The sequence below is a fragment of the Hyposmocoma kahamanoa genome, unplaced genomic scaffold (assembly GCF_003589595.1).
Source record: "Hyposmocoma kahamanoa isolate Upper Pololo Valley unplaced genomic scaffold, ASM358959v1 66, whole genome shotgun sequence".
NCBI classification, from domain to species: Eukaryota; Metazoa; Arthropoda; class Insecta; order Lepidoptera; family Cosmopterigidae; genus Hyposmocoma; species Hyposmocoma kahamanoa.
Genome location: NW_020653854.1, coordinates 5,603,016 through 5,620,443, shown reverse-complemented (window position 1 = coordinate 5,620,443; position 17,428 = coordinate 5,603,016). Strand labels below are relative to the sequence as shown.

The window sequence follows — 17,428 nt, the reverse complement described above, 5'->3', positions numbered from 1 at the left end:
TAAGTATTTCGACCTCAGATGCTGGTGAAATTACAATTGATTTAGTGGAAGCAGGTGTAGTAGGTTTATAAGAAAAAGGGTTATAGTTAAGATTGGATGTTATTTTTGAGGCAAGGCTGTTACCTACTTGAACAAAGAATGTATTTACGTCATCAATAGATACTTGGGGACCGTTACAGATATTCAACAGTTCAGTGGGAGATTGTGTTTGAGTATTGGTATGGGTAATAGATTAAATTGCTTTCCACGTTGCTTTAATGTTACTTTCAGCTGCCAGTAATTGATTTTTTGATAAGTTACGATACGGCTTATACGAAGTCTCCAAAATTGTATTTTTTGGATCTTTATTAAAGTTAAGATGCATCTTATCTCGATTCGTAATACAACTAATTAATCCTGGAGTTTTCCAGGGCTTAATTCTTTGGCTCTGGTGAAAAGGGGTACAAGTCAAAAAAGCCAACTTTACAAGGAAACTCGAAAAACACTTAGCGCTTAATATCATATTAAGCTTTAACTGTTTTTCGCGTCTCATTGTAAAGTAGGCATTTTTGACTTGTCCCCCTTTTCACTAGAGCCACAGAATTATTCTATGTTTGTTGGGATACTAATTGTATGGGTATTTTTAATAATTACGTTATGGATGGTTTCAATGAATTTGTTAGTTGCATTGTTAATTAAATAATTGGCGTCAACTTCATCATAAATAAAGGAAAAATCGAGGTGATCCATATCCTTTTTAACCGATAAAAAATTGATACGCGTAACTGATTTGGATGGCTTGAATTTAGGGGTAGTAGGTGGCGGAATCGATACAGCTATTGGCAAATGGTCGGTGATGACGGTTTTCATTATTCCAATTTTGGCACGAGACTCCAGCTTCAACATGAAGTGGTCTACGCAGTTTCCTTGCCTAGTGGGGTGTACATGTCCTGGTAAAAGACCAAGCGAGGCAAGGTATTCACCGGAGAGTCAGTCTATACTATTTAGCTTAATATCTATGTTGATATCTCCTGAGAGTATTAAGTGTTTATAGTCTTGTAGGGTGGAAAATATATTACCTAAGCTGGTGTTACATTTACATAAGTCATTATATGAAAGGGAGCGATAAATAGAGATAATGGCAGTGTCGTCAATGATACATAATAAACAGTTACCTTCATTGAATTCAGGTTCCGTTACATTACATATTAAGGAATCCTTAACGTACAAAACTACTCCATCATTTTTAATTTGTTATTTAGGCTAGAATGGGAAATATAATTTTGTATAGAAGGAATTGGCCCTGTAACTTTTATCATTTATTACATCAAAATCAAATGACAGCGAAACCAAGTTACCAAAGTTTTTTTATAATTCTTATATTTAAATGGATTATCTTTAATTTAGATTTATTTATGAAATTTATGCTTTTCTGTAGTTCATTGTTGTCTTTTTGGATTTGGTGACACTGAGTCTTGAGCTCAGCGATATCCCTCACAAGAAGTGATAAAGTAACATCCTGTTCATCCTTCCACGAATTTAACATTAGATCAAGATTGATCTGTTTTTCAAGATTTAAGCAATCTCCATGATCTCCATTTTGAGGTCAGACATTCTTTCTGAGGTAGGATTGTTTATTTGAGCATTAGGTGACTCATCTGATCGAAAGCGTTTACCTCTCATCGTTGCATGAGAGTGTTCTTGTTTCTTAGATTTTGTCTCTTTTTCACCGTCCACTTGAAATTCTTTGAGCTCCGGGGGGGTCCTGTTTATGTTCGATATCTAAGGTTTTATCAGGTGTGTACAATTGTAAGGCCTACAAAAATAGAGGAGCAAAAACAAAAGTAATTGGCGTAGCGGTCTGTGCAATGCGTAGCCGTAGCAGTGTGACGTACTCACAAATGAACAGCGTAGATAAGAAGAAGAAGTGAATGTGGTTACCTATTTCGATGTGCTACGGCATAACAGTATTGGCTCAGCGGGCAGGCGGCCAACTCGACGTGCAGTCAGAGCAAAGCGGCGCCGCCCGCCGGTTCAAATCCAACTGCGCGGAACTGGCGCCGATATCTTCAAGTCGTACTTCACAAAACACAAGCAGCCTCATCGGTAGGAGTCTCGTCGTTAAGTCACCGCGTGTGTAACAAGGAAATGGGAACAACAATCACAGTCCAATAAAACAAATTTAGCGGAAAAAAATGTGAATGTATCACAGTACGCGATCGAGTGAGGACGTGTCGTCACTCGATCGCGTCTGGTGGAGAACTACAAGAAGTAACTTATGGTGGCACTTCACATGGATATTTGTATTTGCGTATTGATATATTTGGCAAACATGTATTACCAAAGCATTTGCCTTATTTGCCTATTGTACAAATACAGCAAATACCAAACTTGGGCTACCGCGCGCTGCGCTGGTCGGTTTCTTGACGCACATCAAAGGAACCAAATAGGCAAATACGCAAGTAAACCGTCGACACTATGGTCATATTCATTATTTTATCTCCTTATTTAGCTCAATGTGTATACGGTCATATTTTTCAGGTTTGCGTGATTGTCTTTTTCCCAAATACATCTAACACCCAATCGCGAATACTAATAGCCGATGAAGTTCCGCCATTATATAAAATTTTTCTTCAAATTTAAAAAAAATTAAATTCGAATAAAAGTATACAGCTTGATGTGCTGTTGACTGTATATGCCACTGAGGATTCGTACCGTCGACCTCCCAATTTTTTTTTTATGATACCAAGTGGCGGGATGAACAAGTCGTGGGCCTCGCAAAGATCTTGGGGGCACTGATGTATACTGCACCCGTTACCCTTAGATATAAGTTGAGATATAAGTTGAGAAGTCTCATGTGTCTGTAATTTCACTAGCACCCTTACCCTTCAAAACCGAAACGCAGTAATGCTCACATTACTGCTTGGCGGCAGAAATAGGTAAGGTGGAAGTGCTTCCCTGGACGAACTCTTTCACAAGGAGCTTTACTTCTACTATAAACTCTTGAAACTTAGTGGGAGAAAGGTTGCTTCTTAATTGGTTAAGAAGCAACCTTTCTCCCACTAAGCTTTATCCGTATAAATATTGATTCAAAACTGTAAAGAACTTTAAAAACTTTATTCAAAGCTTGTTCCAATTTATTTAAGTTTTCAACATACAATGTTGTTTAGTGGTTTGGAAATATATCTTAAACGCTCTATAAACTCACGCAACTATTATATTTGCGAGACGTGGAAAGTTAAAAGAAATTCATCATCATCATATTCAATCGTTCAATACATTTTTTGAAATATTAAAAATTACAATAACAAAAACCGCTGTCTACAAAAGCATTCTTTACCAAAGCGCTAAAAACAAATCAAAAGCGTGTCTACGGATAATCGCGAACATTAAATATTAGCAAGGCCATACACGTCCGTTTGACTACAAAGCCGCTCGGGTAGCAAAATCCGATTCGTCATAAAAGTATAATAATAGTGGGTTGGGGTGCCGCAACAACGGGTGACCTACTCCGTGCAGAGCGCGCGCCGCCCGCCGCGCCAGTCTTCACCAGGGCCTCCTAATGACCCCAGGCGTCCCGCGTTGCGCGCCACACACTCACAAACTGATAAAAACTTAGCCGTGATTGAAATTCCGCTTGTTACATGCGTGCCAGTACCACTGTACTCAGAGGAGCGACAGGCGCAATTCGCCGCACTCACTTCGTCTCGCTCACTCGTCAAGCCAAAATGAGCTCTAAGAGCGAAGCTGCAGCGACGTAATTCGTAGTGGTCAGATACCAAGCTAGGTAAGTGTTTTAATTCGTTTTATAATTAAAAGGGAAGGTACAGGGTTAGTGCACAAAATAAACTTTTCATGAGTCTCGTAGCTTTTAGTAGGTAATTCTTAAACTTCAGTGTTTACCTCTAACGTTTCAGGTTATTTTTTTCATGTACCATGTTACACTTTCGTGATTTTGTTAATATATAGTGTTGTTTATTGTGTTATTTCTAATATATTTCAACGTGAGTAATAACATTTTATATATTTCCGTACTTCTCTATAATTTAATCGCTTGTACCTATTTAATATACTTTGTTTATAGTTGGTCGTCAAAAAGTATACGTTATATTTTATTTTATATTGACTCACAAAACGCCCTTATATATTTAGATCATAAGGACGTAAACTTAAGGTTCAATATCCTTTATTTTGTTGAGTAGGGTATACTGTAAAACACAAAGAGAAGTTTTTTTGTTAACAAAACAGTTCCAAAGCTGCAGATTTCAGGATTAATTGAACTTGTTTCAACTGACCTATTTGTAGTTTATTGAATCAAATCGATAAACGTAATCGTTTCTGTTGAATTGCACAAGTAATAACGTTGCAACCTACATTTTGCTTTACGCCTATGACGTAGGCCCAATAATATTACTGTAATGCGGTACATACTGTGAGCCTTTATACATTTTAAACGATCTCTCTCACGTAACGCGTTAATAATTAAGTAGGTACTGAATTCGTCTTCTGTAGTTCATTTCTTCTCAAAAGCTACAGTTACTTTATAAAGGTAATTTCCAGTTACTAATTTATAATAATTGTCAGAAAGTATATACGAAATGAGACTTAAGTGGAGATATTTCTATCCAATTAAACAGTTTTTTTTGTTTCAGGTTGAAATAAAATATACACAACAATAATGTAATTATGCAAAAGATTTTATGCTACAAGATAAGGAAAAATGGACGTGATATTTTGCAAATTATTTCATTATTACTGGTTCTACCCTCCTTTTTGCGAGCTGAAAATACCCTGGGGTGTCCCGACTTAATAAGAAGTAATAAATGTTCATGTTATACTTTCGAAGATGGTAAGGCTTTTTTATTTTTATTATAAATATGAAATACAACAGGGGAATGAATTTATAAATCGAAAAATGTATTTTGCAGGTATTTTTCTTGATTGCCAAGATGCTGTTATAAAAGACGTGAAGAATGCTCTTAAGAGTGTACCAAATGTCCATTCGTTATCTTTATACGACCTTCATGATGACCAGGAGGCCCTGGGACCCCATCTGATACCCCAGGGTTTATGCATCAAACACATTCACATTGCCAGGACCAACATAGGAGACATAGCCGATGACACCTTCATGCCACTGAGAAAGTGCCTTGAAACTCTGAGTATAGTTTCTAGCAAGATCAAATTCATGCCACAAAAAGTATTCTCTGGCCTACTTAAACTAATCTCCATAGATCTTACTTCAAACTTTATACAAGATATACCGAGCTACAGCTTTTACGGTCTTCCGCTAATGAAACTGAATTTAAAAGGAAACATGATAAGTGATATATCTGACTCTGCATTTTCTAGTTTAGAACTCACGCTCAGTGAAGTTAATTTGAGCGAAAATAATCTTACAACTTTTCCTATAGCGTCTCTCTCGAAACTAAGACATTTGCGGTCTTTGCGGCTCGCATGGAACGAAATGTTCTTTTTCCCCAGTGTTGAAAATTCAGATCTCATATCCCTAGAGTACCTTGATTTAAACTCCAACAATTTTGAATTTATTTCAGAAGACTGCCTTAAATTTTGTCCGTCCCTGACAATATTATCATTTCATTTTAATTTTATTAACAACATACACTATCGTGCTTTCTATTCGTTAGTTAACTTGAAGTCCCTAGACTTAAGTCATAATCGGATTAAGGTTTTAAACCCGAATCTTTTTCAAAACAACAAATATCTTGAATTTATAAATCTAAGCCATAACCATTTGCACCACATTCATGGTTTGTTCTGTAACATGCCGTCACTCGATGAAGTATTTTTAAGTCATAATAATATTTTGGATGTGCCAATAGATTCATTTCTTAACTCTAGTAAAATTAGTGCAATATACTTAGATACGAACTGCATAAGCAATATTCATAGTGAGAGTTTTAGTAATTTAGAGAATTTAACTAAGTTACGATTAGAGTTTAACTATCTTAATAAAGTGCCACATGATATTTTTATTAATAATAAGAATTTAAAGAAAGTACGGATAGACAATAATAATTTCTCCGCTTTACATAACAGTACACTGTGGTCTCTAGAGAACATTAATGAAATCAGACTAAATCACAATAAACTCAAATTTATCTCAAAATTCCATTTTATGAATTCTTTGAAAGTAGAAGAGATATATCTGGATAATAATATAATAAGCTTTATCGAACCAGGGACCTTTATGAAAATGTATAATCTAAAGTATCTAAGTTTGCACAACAACGATCTGACAGATATCAATGACATTTTGCCCAAACTGAGCTCGGGCCTGCTCACCCTCCACTTGGAATTCAACTCGTTAACTTTAATAAACGGTTTCATGTTTCACTTCCAGGAAAAGTTGCGCCATTTAAGTTTGAAAAATAATCGCATAAAATTTTTGACAAAGAGCACTTTCCGGAATTTAACTCATCTCTCTAGACTTGAGTTAAATAACAACGAATTTTCAATTATTGACGATTTTGCCTTTCAGTACTTAGATTCGGCTCGTTCTTTAGAATTACAATACAATTCGTTACGCAATATTACAAATTACACATTTTTCGGCTTAATCGAACTGGAAGATTTGGACGTTTCTCACAATAAAATTGCTAGCATTTCGGGTATGGCTTTCGATACTTTGAAGAAATTAAGAAGTTTGAATTTGTCATTTAATCCATTGAAGATACTTCACAAGCAAATTTTCCAACAAGGTTTGCCATTGAGTTCTTTAAACTTGGACAACTCTGGAATATTCATGATAGAGAACGGCACGTTTCACGGATTAAATAACCTAAAGTCTCTTTCACTCAAAAACAACTCTCTGTCGTCTGAAGACTTGTTATCAATCGATATTCCTGGACTAAAGTATTTGTCTCTGTCATACAATGTCTTAGATTATTTACCTTTAGAATCGTTCGCGCAACTTCCACTCCTGGAGGTGTTACTGCTAGAACATTGCAATATCGAAAATATATTCGAAGGCACATTCGCGTACAACAGAAATCTTTTGAGATTAAACTTGGCACAGAATATTATCAGTGCGATTCCTTCAAAGCTTTTTGATGTACAAAACTCAATTTCGGAGTTGAATATAAGCAATAATTTCTTAGATTATGTTCCATATAACAGTTTTTACAATTTGACACACATTGAATCCTTGGACATTGCAGATAATCTTTTGCCACGAGTAGAATTAAGTGGATTTGAGAAACTTAATAAATTGAAATATTTGATCTTGAAAAAAAATGAAATTAATTCCATAACAGCCAGGAAGAAAATCGAATACAACGAATTAATGTTATTTGATATTAGCTATAACAAATTAGAAACATTGCCTATATTTATATTTGACGTTTTTCCAAATATACAAAACATTAATATATCGTACAATGAAATAGTACACTTCGATTTTTTACTAGTATATAGAAAAAATGGTATAAGACTAGTGAATATTGACGTTAGTAGGAACCCCGTAGTTCCCTGGACCTCATCTAAAAAGGTAGACAATAATACACTTATGGCTAACTTATACGAGCTACACATTTGTTCGACTAATATAAGCAACATAGATGATGGCACGTTCGAGTCATTTACAAGCTTACAGCACCTGTATTTGAAATTCAATAAGATAAGACGTTTGTCGATAAGCCCCTTTTCAAAATTAACTTTTTTAGAGAATTTAGATTTAAGTTTCAACAGAATTTCACAATTGAAGTCGAGCAACTTTCGAGGCTTAGTCAGGTTAAGAACGTTATGTTTGGCTAACAATAACATTGAATCTTTGGAGTCGTTCGCTGAAGAACTGAGCAGTTTGAAACTTTTAGATCTTTCGTACAATAAAATACAGAATATTTTGAATGAAGACTTGAAAAACTTAAAAGAGTTGACAGTACTGTATTTGGGACACAACAATATAAAGTATATATCCGTAACTGCTTTTAGAAACTTGAACAAGATAGTACAAATAGATTTAGGACATAACAAACTTCAGACAATATCTCTAGAGCTATTGAACTCTATTGAGAATCACATCCAAGAAATATCCGTTAAAGGTGAGAACAAATATAACATACTTCCTTGTAAGTATGTTAGCAAAGTGTTCATTAAGTGAAAAGCAACCGGAACTTTCAACTTTACCAAATACACTCATTGTAAACTTTGTAGTTGTAACTTTGCACTTAACTTTTTATTGATCTTACTTTATTGTTTTCGACTAACTTTCAACTCCTTGGTGCTATATTGATGTTAATTCACGACTTTTCAACTATCTTTGATACTTTGTTTGTCATAAAACTAATGATCGCAATAAATCTACTTAATATACATGTCTCTTTCTGTTTTTACGATGATAAACTATGAACTGAACGGATTATTGCAAAATTGATAAATTTGTGGAGTTTAGTCAAAATTATTTTTTCAGATAACGTTTTAACTTGCAACTGCCAAAAAAATAACACATGGGTATGGATCCAGAACCATCCTAAAGTAATAAAAGCTGACACAGTGACATGTCTCAACGATGATATTCCGAAGGAGAAATGTAATGTTCCCGTCATCTCGCAACTGTCGGTAGATAAGCACAAGGACAACTCTGTCTCGGTGTCATGGTTCATCAGGAACCGCACAGCGATTAAAGCTCTCCAGATATTGTACTATGGCGAGGATGTTTACTCGGAGGTAGGCTGCTTTCAGATCGATTGTTGATTAGAATCTATTGAAATAATGTGTTTGATAGTTTTTATAATTTTCTGATTAGCCAGAATAAGAACATTAGATGACATAGCTAAGGACATTACAAATAAGTAATATTATGGCGAATTAAGTATTTTTAACATACTTTTTTTCAGGTCAAATCGAAATATTTAGAAAAAAGCGAAGTATCTGCTCACATTACTCATTTAGAACCGAACACAAATTACGTCGTTTGCATCATCACGTTGTCAGAAGAACCGGTTATAACCGTTGATGATGATGAAGATATGCAAAATAAAACATGGGCCAAAAACGTTACCCTAAGGAACCCCGAAGATGTTGTCGCCTCAATACTAATGCGCTCGCCGTCTAGCGAGTGCACCTCTTTCAACACGTTTAGAAAATCAGTCACACCGAAGATAAGGCCTAACAAAGTGTTTGATATCTCAATGATTCTCAACCGACGAATGGGACTGATTGTTGGATGCTCGCTAGGGTTCGTAGTTTTCTTTATAATGGTCTCAATTTTGTTATACACTAAAATCAAAGAAAGAAAAAGAATAGCGAAGTCAGATCCGTCTTGGGGTGAAATGAACGACTACCATTCTATGCACAGTAAGGAGGATGTTTTAGAAAATTCAAATGCAGCCTCTACTGATAATATTTTACTAGGAATGACCAAAAATCGTAAGAAATCATTAGATCGACTTTAAGATTTTAAATGTTTTTTACTATTTATTGTACCTTGGAAACCATTAACGTCGTAATTTACGGAATTATAATTTTACATAATTAAAATACAGATACTAAATTCCATTCAAATGAGTAACAGGAAAGTGCGTTTGTTGATTTACAGTTGGTTACTACGTTATTAATTACTATAATCTATGTTTAAAACTTTTCAAGGCACAATAAGGTACGAAAACAATTTTTACCAATTTAACATTGTAAAATAGTTTACAAGTATAAGTAGAAGAGGAACAAATTGATTCTAAATTTACCAATAATTTTATTATTTTTTAATATAATAGGCAGTAGACAAACTAGAGGCTTATCCAGACTGTTCGCTTATGAATAGCTATAGATTTAGATATAGCATTCATGTAGAAATATTATTAAAAATTACAAAATTTCAAAGTTACCGTTAGTGTTATTATAGAAGAAACGCAATAAATATTTGAAAGTAAAAGTAGTTTTTTTATACTTTAATTTTTTTTTACTTTAAAAATCCGAGCTTTTTCATGAATAATAACATTTTGTCGTATATGAGTTATATATATTGCGGTCCGAGTTATATTATAAACAGCGCCTAGCACACCATAAATATTTAAGAAACGTGGCTTAACACTGACCTCTGTGGAACACCGTTCGACACCGATTTTACTTATCATTTGACCGTCACGGTTAGGATACATTTGCCGCGTAGGTAATCTCCAACTGTCACCCACCGTAAATTAGAAGGCACTCCATGATACCGGAGTGCCATCTCAATCACGCTGAACGGTAATATTAAACAACGCATAAATTTTTAAGAAATTCCGATGTAAACAAAAAGTTTACAGTAGCTTACGTTGTGAACGTATAGTACTTGTTGATAATTTTTCAGAATGAATGAATCTTTAAACACTGTCGAAACTAATACGTTGTAAAAAAGAATATTCAGTGGGCTGCGTAATACATACTAGCTACCTGGTGGATTTTGTAGATAAATTCTAAATTAATTCGTACATTTTTCAATGTCTGTAGTATCCAAGATACGGTAAAACCTTTTTAATTTTAATTAAATCTTACGATAATACGGCTCGTTTTCGAAGCCCTGATACACGAATTCAAAGATATAGAGTACGCACTAGTCGTACCGTGGTATTGTATTTTTACACAATTTTATACCTCTTTATTGCGCAATAATTAAAGTGTTACCGCTGCTGTTAAATCGTGTACAGTACTCCACTGTGGCAAGTTTCTACAGACTCACCTCGATAGCAGTATATAATCAGTATATAATAAGCAGTATATAACTAGATACGTGTCCGGGAAACTTTACTTTAGCTACATTAGGTTTTATAAATATTAAGTTCCCAGTGCACTTGAGAACTACAGTCCAATATACTAAATACACGAATGGTTTAAACATGTTTTTTGATACTTAACAACGTATTTTCATAAGCATAATTAAGGTTAATGTATTTTTTATGTAGTGTCTGGCACTTTAGTCTGCGGTACAATGTTGTAATAACCCTTTGGCTTTTCATTAACCTTTCTATTCTCCCATCTTTATATTCTCCCATGTACGTCATTGGGACATAATTCCCAGGTAAGTAAATTACACTAAAGAAATTTATGATATTTATGGTGCAGGACAAACGTAAAGAGACAAGTGCAGCCGAATGAAGGCTGACTACTACGACGTGTCGCGATCAGACCGACTTGGAACCGGAAAAAAACTCGACGCCGCGCGCCGTGCCCCGACCGTGACTCTGTCGTAGCACGGACTCGGCCCGGTCTAACATGAAGTTCATACAAAAGCATATATGGATATTTGACCGTACTGCCCGGCCCAAACGCAGCGCGGTGTAATGTGAATCATAATTTAACGTGCATAATTACGCTGTTTTCGGTATACTGTATTTTTGATGGGGCATTATCGATATGCCTTATTTTTGAGAAATAAGTTACACTTTGCATTGCCCGTATCGGCACAAAGTGCCAATGATACGCAGCACAGCATGGCTTTATTTTGTAATTGCATTGCATTCAAAGAAATGTATACTTTATTAAGGTTGAAAATATGTCATATATTCTACTGCATTGTAAAAGCTCAGCAGCTCAGTATCGCTGTATAACAATCTAGATGCTAGCTGCATCTGATTCAATTATTGTTTACAGAAATGTAACCTTAGGGTGTAGAAGACATAATACGGCTTTAAAATATATTACTCAAGACATGTAAATGGCAGATGGTGCATTTGTGTCCAAATCTCCAGTGAATTAACTCATTTGCGATTGTGACAGGGTACGATGACGTCAACATTTAGACTATTCAAATTCTGTGATTGACGCGGTGTGGCGGCGTGTTGTGACGGAGTGACGCAGTGGCATAACCTAATTGTCACCTAAGTGCCGTTACGGGAAGTGAACTAAAGCATACATCCAATATTGACTAAGCCCTTTCGGGGTGTTCGATACTGATCAAACTATACAACTCGGAAATGGTTTGCATTCTCAAGCGTTCAGTAAAGAGGTGAAAACTTAAAACAAAGTTGTGCAGCGAACTGGCTTTTTTGAAATTTTGATCTTTACGTGATTTAGTTAGGATGGTTCGAAAAAAATTATATCAGTTTGCTGAAAATTTTAGGCTTGAAAATGAAGTAAGCAGATAGACATGGTTTACTACATTCATTTACGCCGTGAGCCATGTGGTTTACAATATTAAATAATTATACTTTCTTACTTTTCGTTAACCGCCAAAGAATACGTTTAGCAATTCAAAGGGGAAATGTTGCCAGCCTTCTGGGCACGATGCCCCAGGCTGCGGCTCTCGAGGAAATTTTTTCCAAATTTTTCTACTTAAAAATTTTAATATTGTATTATCATTTCTTAACTTTAACAATTATAGTCAGCGTGGCTTCATAAAAATTATCTTTCATACACGCAACACCACTTACGTTTATAAGTATGGAAAATCGTTTCATCTTTGCAAATTTGAACCATATAGGAACAACGAACCATATACGAACGGCTGCAGCCAGATTAGCCCTTCGTAGTAGGATACGTTACTACCTATTATAATTGGTAATACTAACTGGATACTAACTGACAGCTTAGTAGCCAATTTAGTTACTTACTTTTCCAAGTTCAGTACACCGATTTACTTAAAGTAGCTGTTATGAACTGTGATGTTAAAGCTGTATAAATTAAATTGACTGAGTTTCCCCAAAATCACAATTTTAATTATTTGTTCCACTACCGGACACGAGTCTCCTCTGAGGAGAGCGTTTAGACCATAGGTCACCACGCTGGTAGAATGCGGGTTGGGGACTTGACACGTTTTCCAAGGGCAGTGACCTTTCTTTAACGTCTAAGTAAGTCGTCACCAAATTTCAAATGTTCTTAACTTAGTTATTAAATTTTATTAGCGTAGAGCTTCTTGTGAAAGAGTTCGTCCAAGGAGGTGCCTTACCTGTTTCTGCAGCTAAGTGGTACTACGCTTTTTGATACGCGAGCATTACTGCGTTCTGGTTTGGAAGGGTAAGGGTGAAATTACGGCTAATGGGACTGGAACTTATGTCTCTAGGTGACGGACGTAGTGGCAATTCTCCTAAGATCTTTGCAATTTAAAACGTCGAGCGGTACAGCAACTGTTATAGACAGACGCTTACTACCACGTGCACGATTTGGTATCATAAAAAAAATCACAAATACATGCCGCCTCACAGCTTCGAACCATAGACATTTCAATTAGGAAGCAACCGTGAATTGGCCTTCTTCCCTTCTGAATTTTAATAATAAAACTGAATTTTGAAGTCTTTGAAAAACTCGTGAAACTAATTTGCATTTCTGAAATCGATTAATTGGATTACCTAAGTTAAATTAAACTATTATAATGACAATATTTATTTATAAGCTCCTTTGGAGTCGGAGGTCTGTTATGAAATATTCATAAGGGTCTAATTCTGTGAGTAAAATGAAATCCTCTGAGATTAGTTGACATGTCTGTACGTCTGTTCGTATACAGAGTAATTACACGCTACACCGGGACGGCTCGTGGTTTTATTATAAACTACCGCCACACGAGTACTGTTGCTATCAAAAGCCTAACTTGATACCGGAGATATAATAGAGAGACAGATATTTACTTAAAGGTACTAGTATTCGACAGTGGCTCCCGCGACGTTGCCAGTTAGCTACGTTTATTTTACGCCGACGTCAACAAGCCCGCGCAGAATTACGAAAGTAAGTATTGTTTTCATTGCATTGATATTATTTTGTGCACGTCAATATTCAGTGTGAAACTAATGCTGCTAACAGATTGACTGCATGTTTGCAGTTAATGCGTGAAGTTATGCATCCAAGACCACGACTGCATGAAGTTGATAACTACTTCACGCATTCATTGCTTGCAGTCGATCTCGACTGCATGCAGTCGAGTCGTAATCAAGTCACGCATTAACTGCAAACATTACTTTACATCAATAGTAGGTGCCGGTTCCTGGAAACTCTGGTAGAATTTGTACCGGTAAAATCTCAAGTACCGATAAAAAGTACCAGTAAAAAAACCAATATTCCAAGCTCTGATTTCAAAGCAATTCGAGTTGTTCTTTCTTGAACAGCATGGCAATTTGCAAAACTAACGATAGAAAGAAAATGAAAGTTTTCTAACTCAATTAAATTCCTATTGTATAATTATGTACCACTCATAAGGGTTTAGCAACCTTTGCAAAAGCCATAGCTCTCACAATAACAAGCTGGTTAAAAGATATCATTTCAGCCGAAAAACGTCCATCCACTGATGGAGGCTAACCCCAAATATCGTCTCAAGGACTGGTCTTGCGGTACTCGTATCCAGCGGATTGCCACAACCTTCACCAGGTCATCGGCCACCTTGACGACACATTGAAATTTAAACTATTTTTTCCAATCCTTTCATATTACTTAAGAGCCAGGCTCTTGGCGGTATAACCTACTCCTATGCTCACGGTTCATAGCCAGCTCCTCAATGTACGTCATTCTTGGTCTTCCTCTTTTTCTTTTTCCTTCCATCTTCACCTCAATTATAATTTATATAAATTTGTCACTACGTAACAGACGTCCAAACATTTACCCCCTGCTTTTCTGCGTTATCTTAAAAAGATTTGTCTCTTCCTCAACCCTTTTTAAAATTTCTTCATTTGATACCTTCTCAATACATTTCATTTTCTCCATTTGCATTCGTTAATTTTAATCACTCCTATCTTTCTTTCTCCCTGCCTATTTTTGTGATTGTTCATGTCTCGCGTCCATAAAGTGGGATACTCTAGACGTAGATTCTGACGAATCTTTTTTCCATCGTCAGCGTATTTTTGAGATGAAAATGTGTTTTTATTACAGAAATCTTCTTATCCTCATGCGATTCTGCCTAACTAACTAACAGCCTCCGTGACCGAACGGTTACCATGCTGAACGGCCACGCAGAGGTCCCTGGTTCGATTCCCGGAAAATATTTGTATGGCCTACATTTATTTCTCTTGTGAGTTGAGTGTAATTTGTGTCCATGGCACCCGCGATACAGGGTTTCCCTAGTGCGGAGTTAAGAGTGTGTACGCGTCATAGTTATTACTCTAGTCTTTATGACGGGTTAACCTAACTGATGTGGATGTTTCGAAGCCGGCTTGTTGTCTATAAGTGACTAGGAATCTTCTTTTGTTAAGCTGATTAAGGCACTTGTTGCGAACGAATTGACCTTTTTGATTTAGTAGTAATTAAGTAAGAAATTATAGTAACACGCTTTTTTAAAACGTAATCCCTTTTTTACTCTTCAAGCACAATATTAAGCAATTAAAGCGTAAAATATAATTTGTAGACCCAATTTTGTTACAAAATAGATGTTTAATCATATGATTATTTCTAGTGATTCTATTACATTGTCATATTTATTACATAAAACACATTAGCGAAGGTTAGAGGTTTACGAATTTAGAAGACGATGTTCCGGATCAATTAGTCCCAGAATGGCGCTTTTCGCATCGACTGCACAGATACACGCCCGTTCATTGGCGTTGTAGTTATTCATTAAGCGACTGACTTCAACAAATTAATGTATCCGTTTCAGAAGCTAGCTTCACTTTGATACATTAAAAATAATAAATAAATAAAAATAATAAAATCCAATGTCTTACTAAGTTGTCAATTATAATGTAATGTACCAGACAATCACACCAATCAACTGGTTTCAAACTAAGCAATTGGTACAAGAGTAACGGAATTCACTCTGGGGCAATACCCATAACAGAACCTATTTATAAAATGTCATTTCCCTAATTGGTTATACTGGTAATCAAACCGGGGAAATCTTCATCTAACACAAACAGTATAAACCGTTGTGTCACGGAGATTGTCACAATTATAAGTACATGGCAAACTCTCAAACGATATTTATGCAAAATGTATGTATATATATATATATATATATATATATATATATATATATACATATATTAAGTGACGTGTCTAGACGTGTACTCCACCTGTGACTATGGATAATTGCCTTGGTAACTGAATCATAATTTTCTGATATCAATCCAAGGATCATAATTTTGTGGTATCGAAAATTATTTTTATATAAATTAAATTCATTGATGGTATGCCATCTTTGCAAAGCATAATTTGCAATGAATGTCCCAAATTCGTATTTGAACTAACACAAATTAGATTTTCTGAAACAATTAGAAAGCATCCGTGACATTGGTACTGCCGCCATTTGTTAAAAAGGCGCATGTGACATTTTTTTAAATTGTTGCATTCATAGCTGTGATCAGAAAAAAGCCAATATGTCCCTAATTTTATTTTTTCCTAGGTGGATAAGGTATGAAGTTTCCGCAAGAGAAAAGTAGATATTTTTTAATTTAATTTCTTTAAACATTCTTTTCCCGGTTTTCAGTTTTTGTCACAAGCGCCCTTTCAACTAACGCCAGCAGAATATACACAAATATAGACAAAAATATATGGCCTTTTCATAGAAACAGTCTCTCAGTCTCGTAGTTAAACATGTAACTGGCGCGTAAAAAACAACCCTTGACCCGATTTTGCCTCGTTTTGAATCATCAATTTCTTGACCTTTAGATTAACTTAATAAGATACAATGAGCCAATTTTGTAATAGTTTTTCGTATTATTAACCGACTTCAAAAAGGAAGGAGGTTTTCAATTCGACTGTATTTTTATGCGTATGTTACGTGATTCAAAACATTATAGAAACATCTACAGGAGGTATAAGAGTGAATGGTCACAGGGTGTTATTTATTAGATTTTCCGATGACATGGCTGTAGTTACAGAAAGGAGAAATCATTTATACAAAAACATTTAAAACATTTGGTTTATAGATAAAACAAACCTATAGCGAATTTCACTGTAACTGGAAAAAATCCAATTGCTCACATTTTATTATAATAAAACATCGTTATTTAAACAAAACTGTTAGTACGAAATAATCCCTTTAGAATACAATAAGTTATTTGAATCCGAAAGGCATATTTTACAGGGCCATTCAGCGGATTCTCCCCTGAGTAATATGGGGCCGACCCATTTCCGCAAATAAATCCTGCTTTCAAAATAAATAATGCCCACCAGTCAGCCCAAACTAGAACGGAATTATAAACTCCGGAATTTGTACAGTTTACACTGATGTTATCTATATTTTACTGTTAATATTAAATGGTAATATTTCGTATATTTGATAATTTTATCAGCTTGTACCAGTACTTAGATTTTTGTTACAGATTACCGAACAAAAAATTGTATTCACAAATTGTCTTTCATATCGTAAAAATGTAATATCAATTTGCTTTATATTATTAGTACATCATTTATTATTGAAGTAATATTTATTCAGTCAAAACTTCCTAAGAATAAACGATCGTAGATTTCGCATTTCCTTTCCTGGAGGAGCGTAGCGGAGGTTACAGTCTCCGGCCTACCCCAGTGGGAATCAGTAGTGTTTATTACAGTGTATTGAGTATGTAAGAGGATTCGTCCGTTACAAAAGTTGTAA

The 17,428-nt window shown here is 35.3% G+C and overlaps 1 protein-coding gene across 1 annotated transcript; it reads left to right on the top strand.

Moving 5' to 3' along the window:
- The first annotated feature begins 3,536 nt into the window (after positions 1 to 3,536).
- Positions 3,537 to 9,635, top strand: LOC113231852 (protein artichoke-like). The gene is made up of 6 exons (XM_026466387.1): positions 3,537 to 3,766; positions 4,632 to 4,828; positions 4,908 to 7,211; positions 7,257 to 8,042; positions 8,411 to 8,667; positions 8,838 to 9,635. The coding sequence occupies exons 2-6, from the start codon at positions 4,666 to 4,668 to the stop codon at positions 9,393 to 9,395; spliced, it is 4,068 nt and encodes a 1,355-aa protein (XP_026322172.1). The 5' UTR covers positions 3,537 to 3,766; positions 4,632 to 4,665; the 3' UTR covers positions 9,396 to 9,635.
- Positions 9,636 to 17,428: the final 7,793 nt, after the last annotated feature.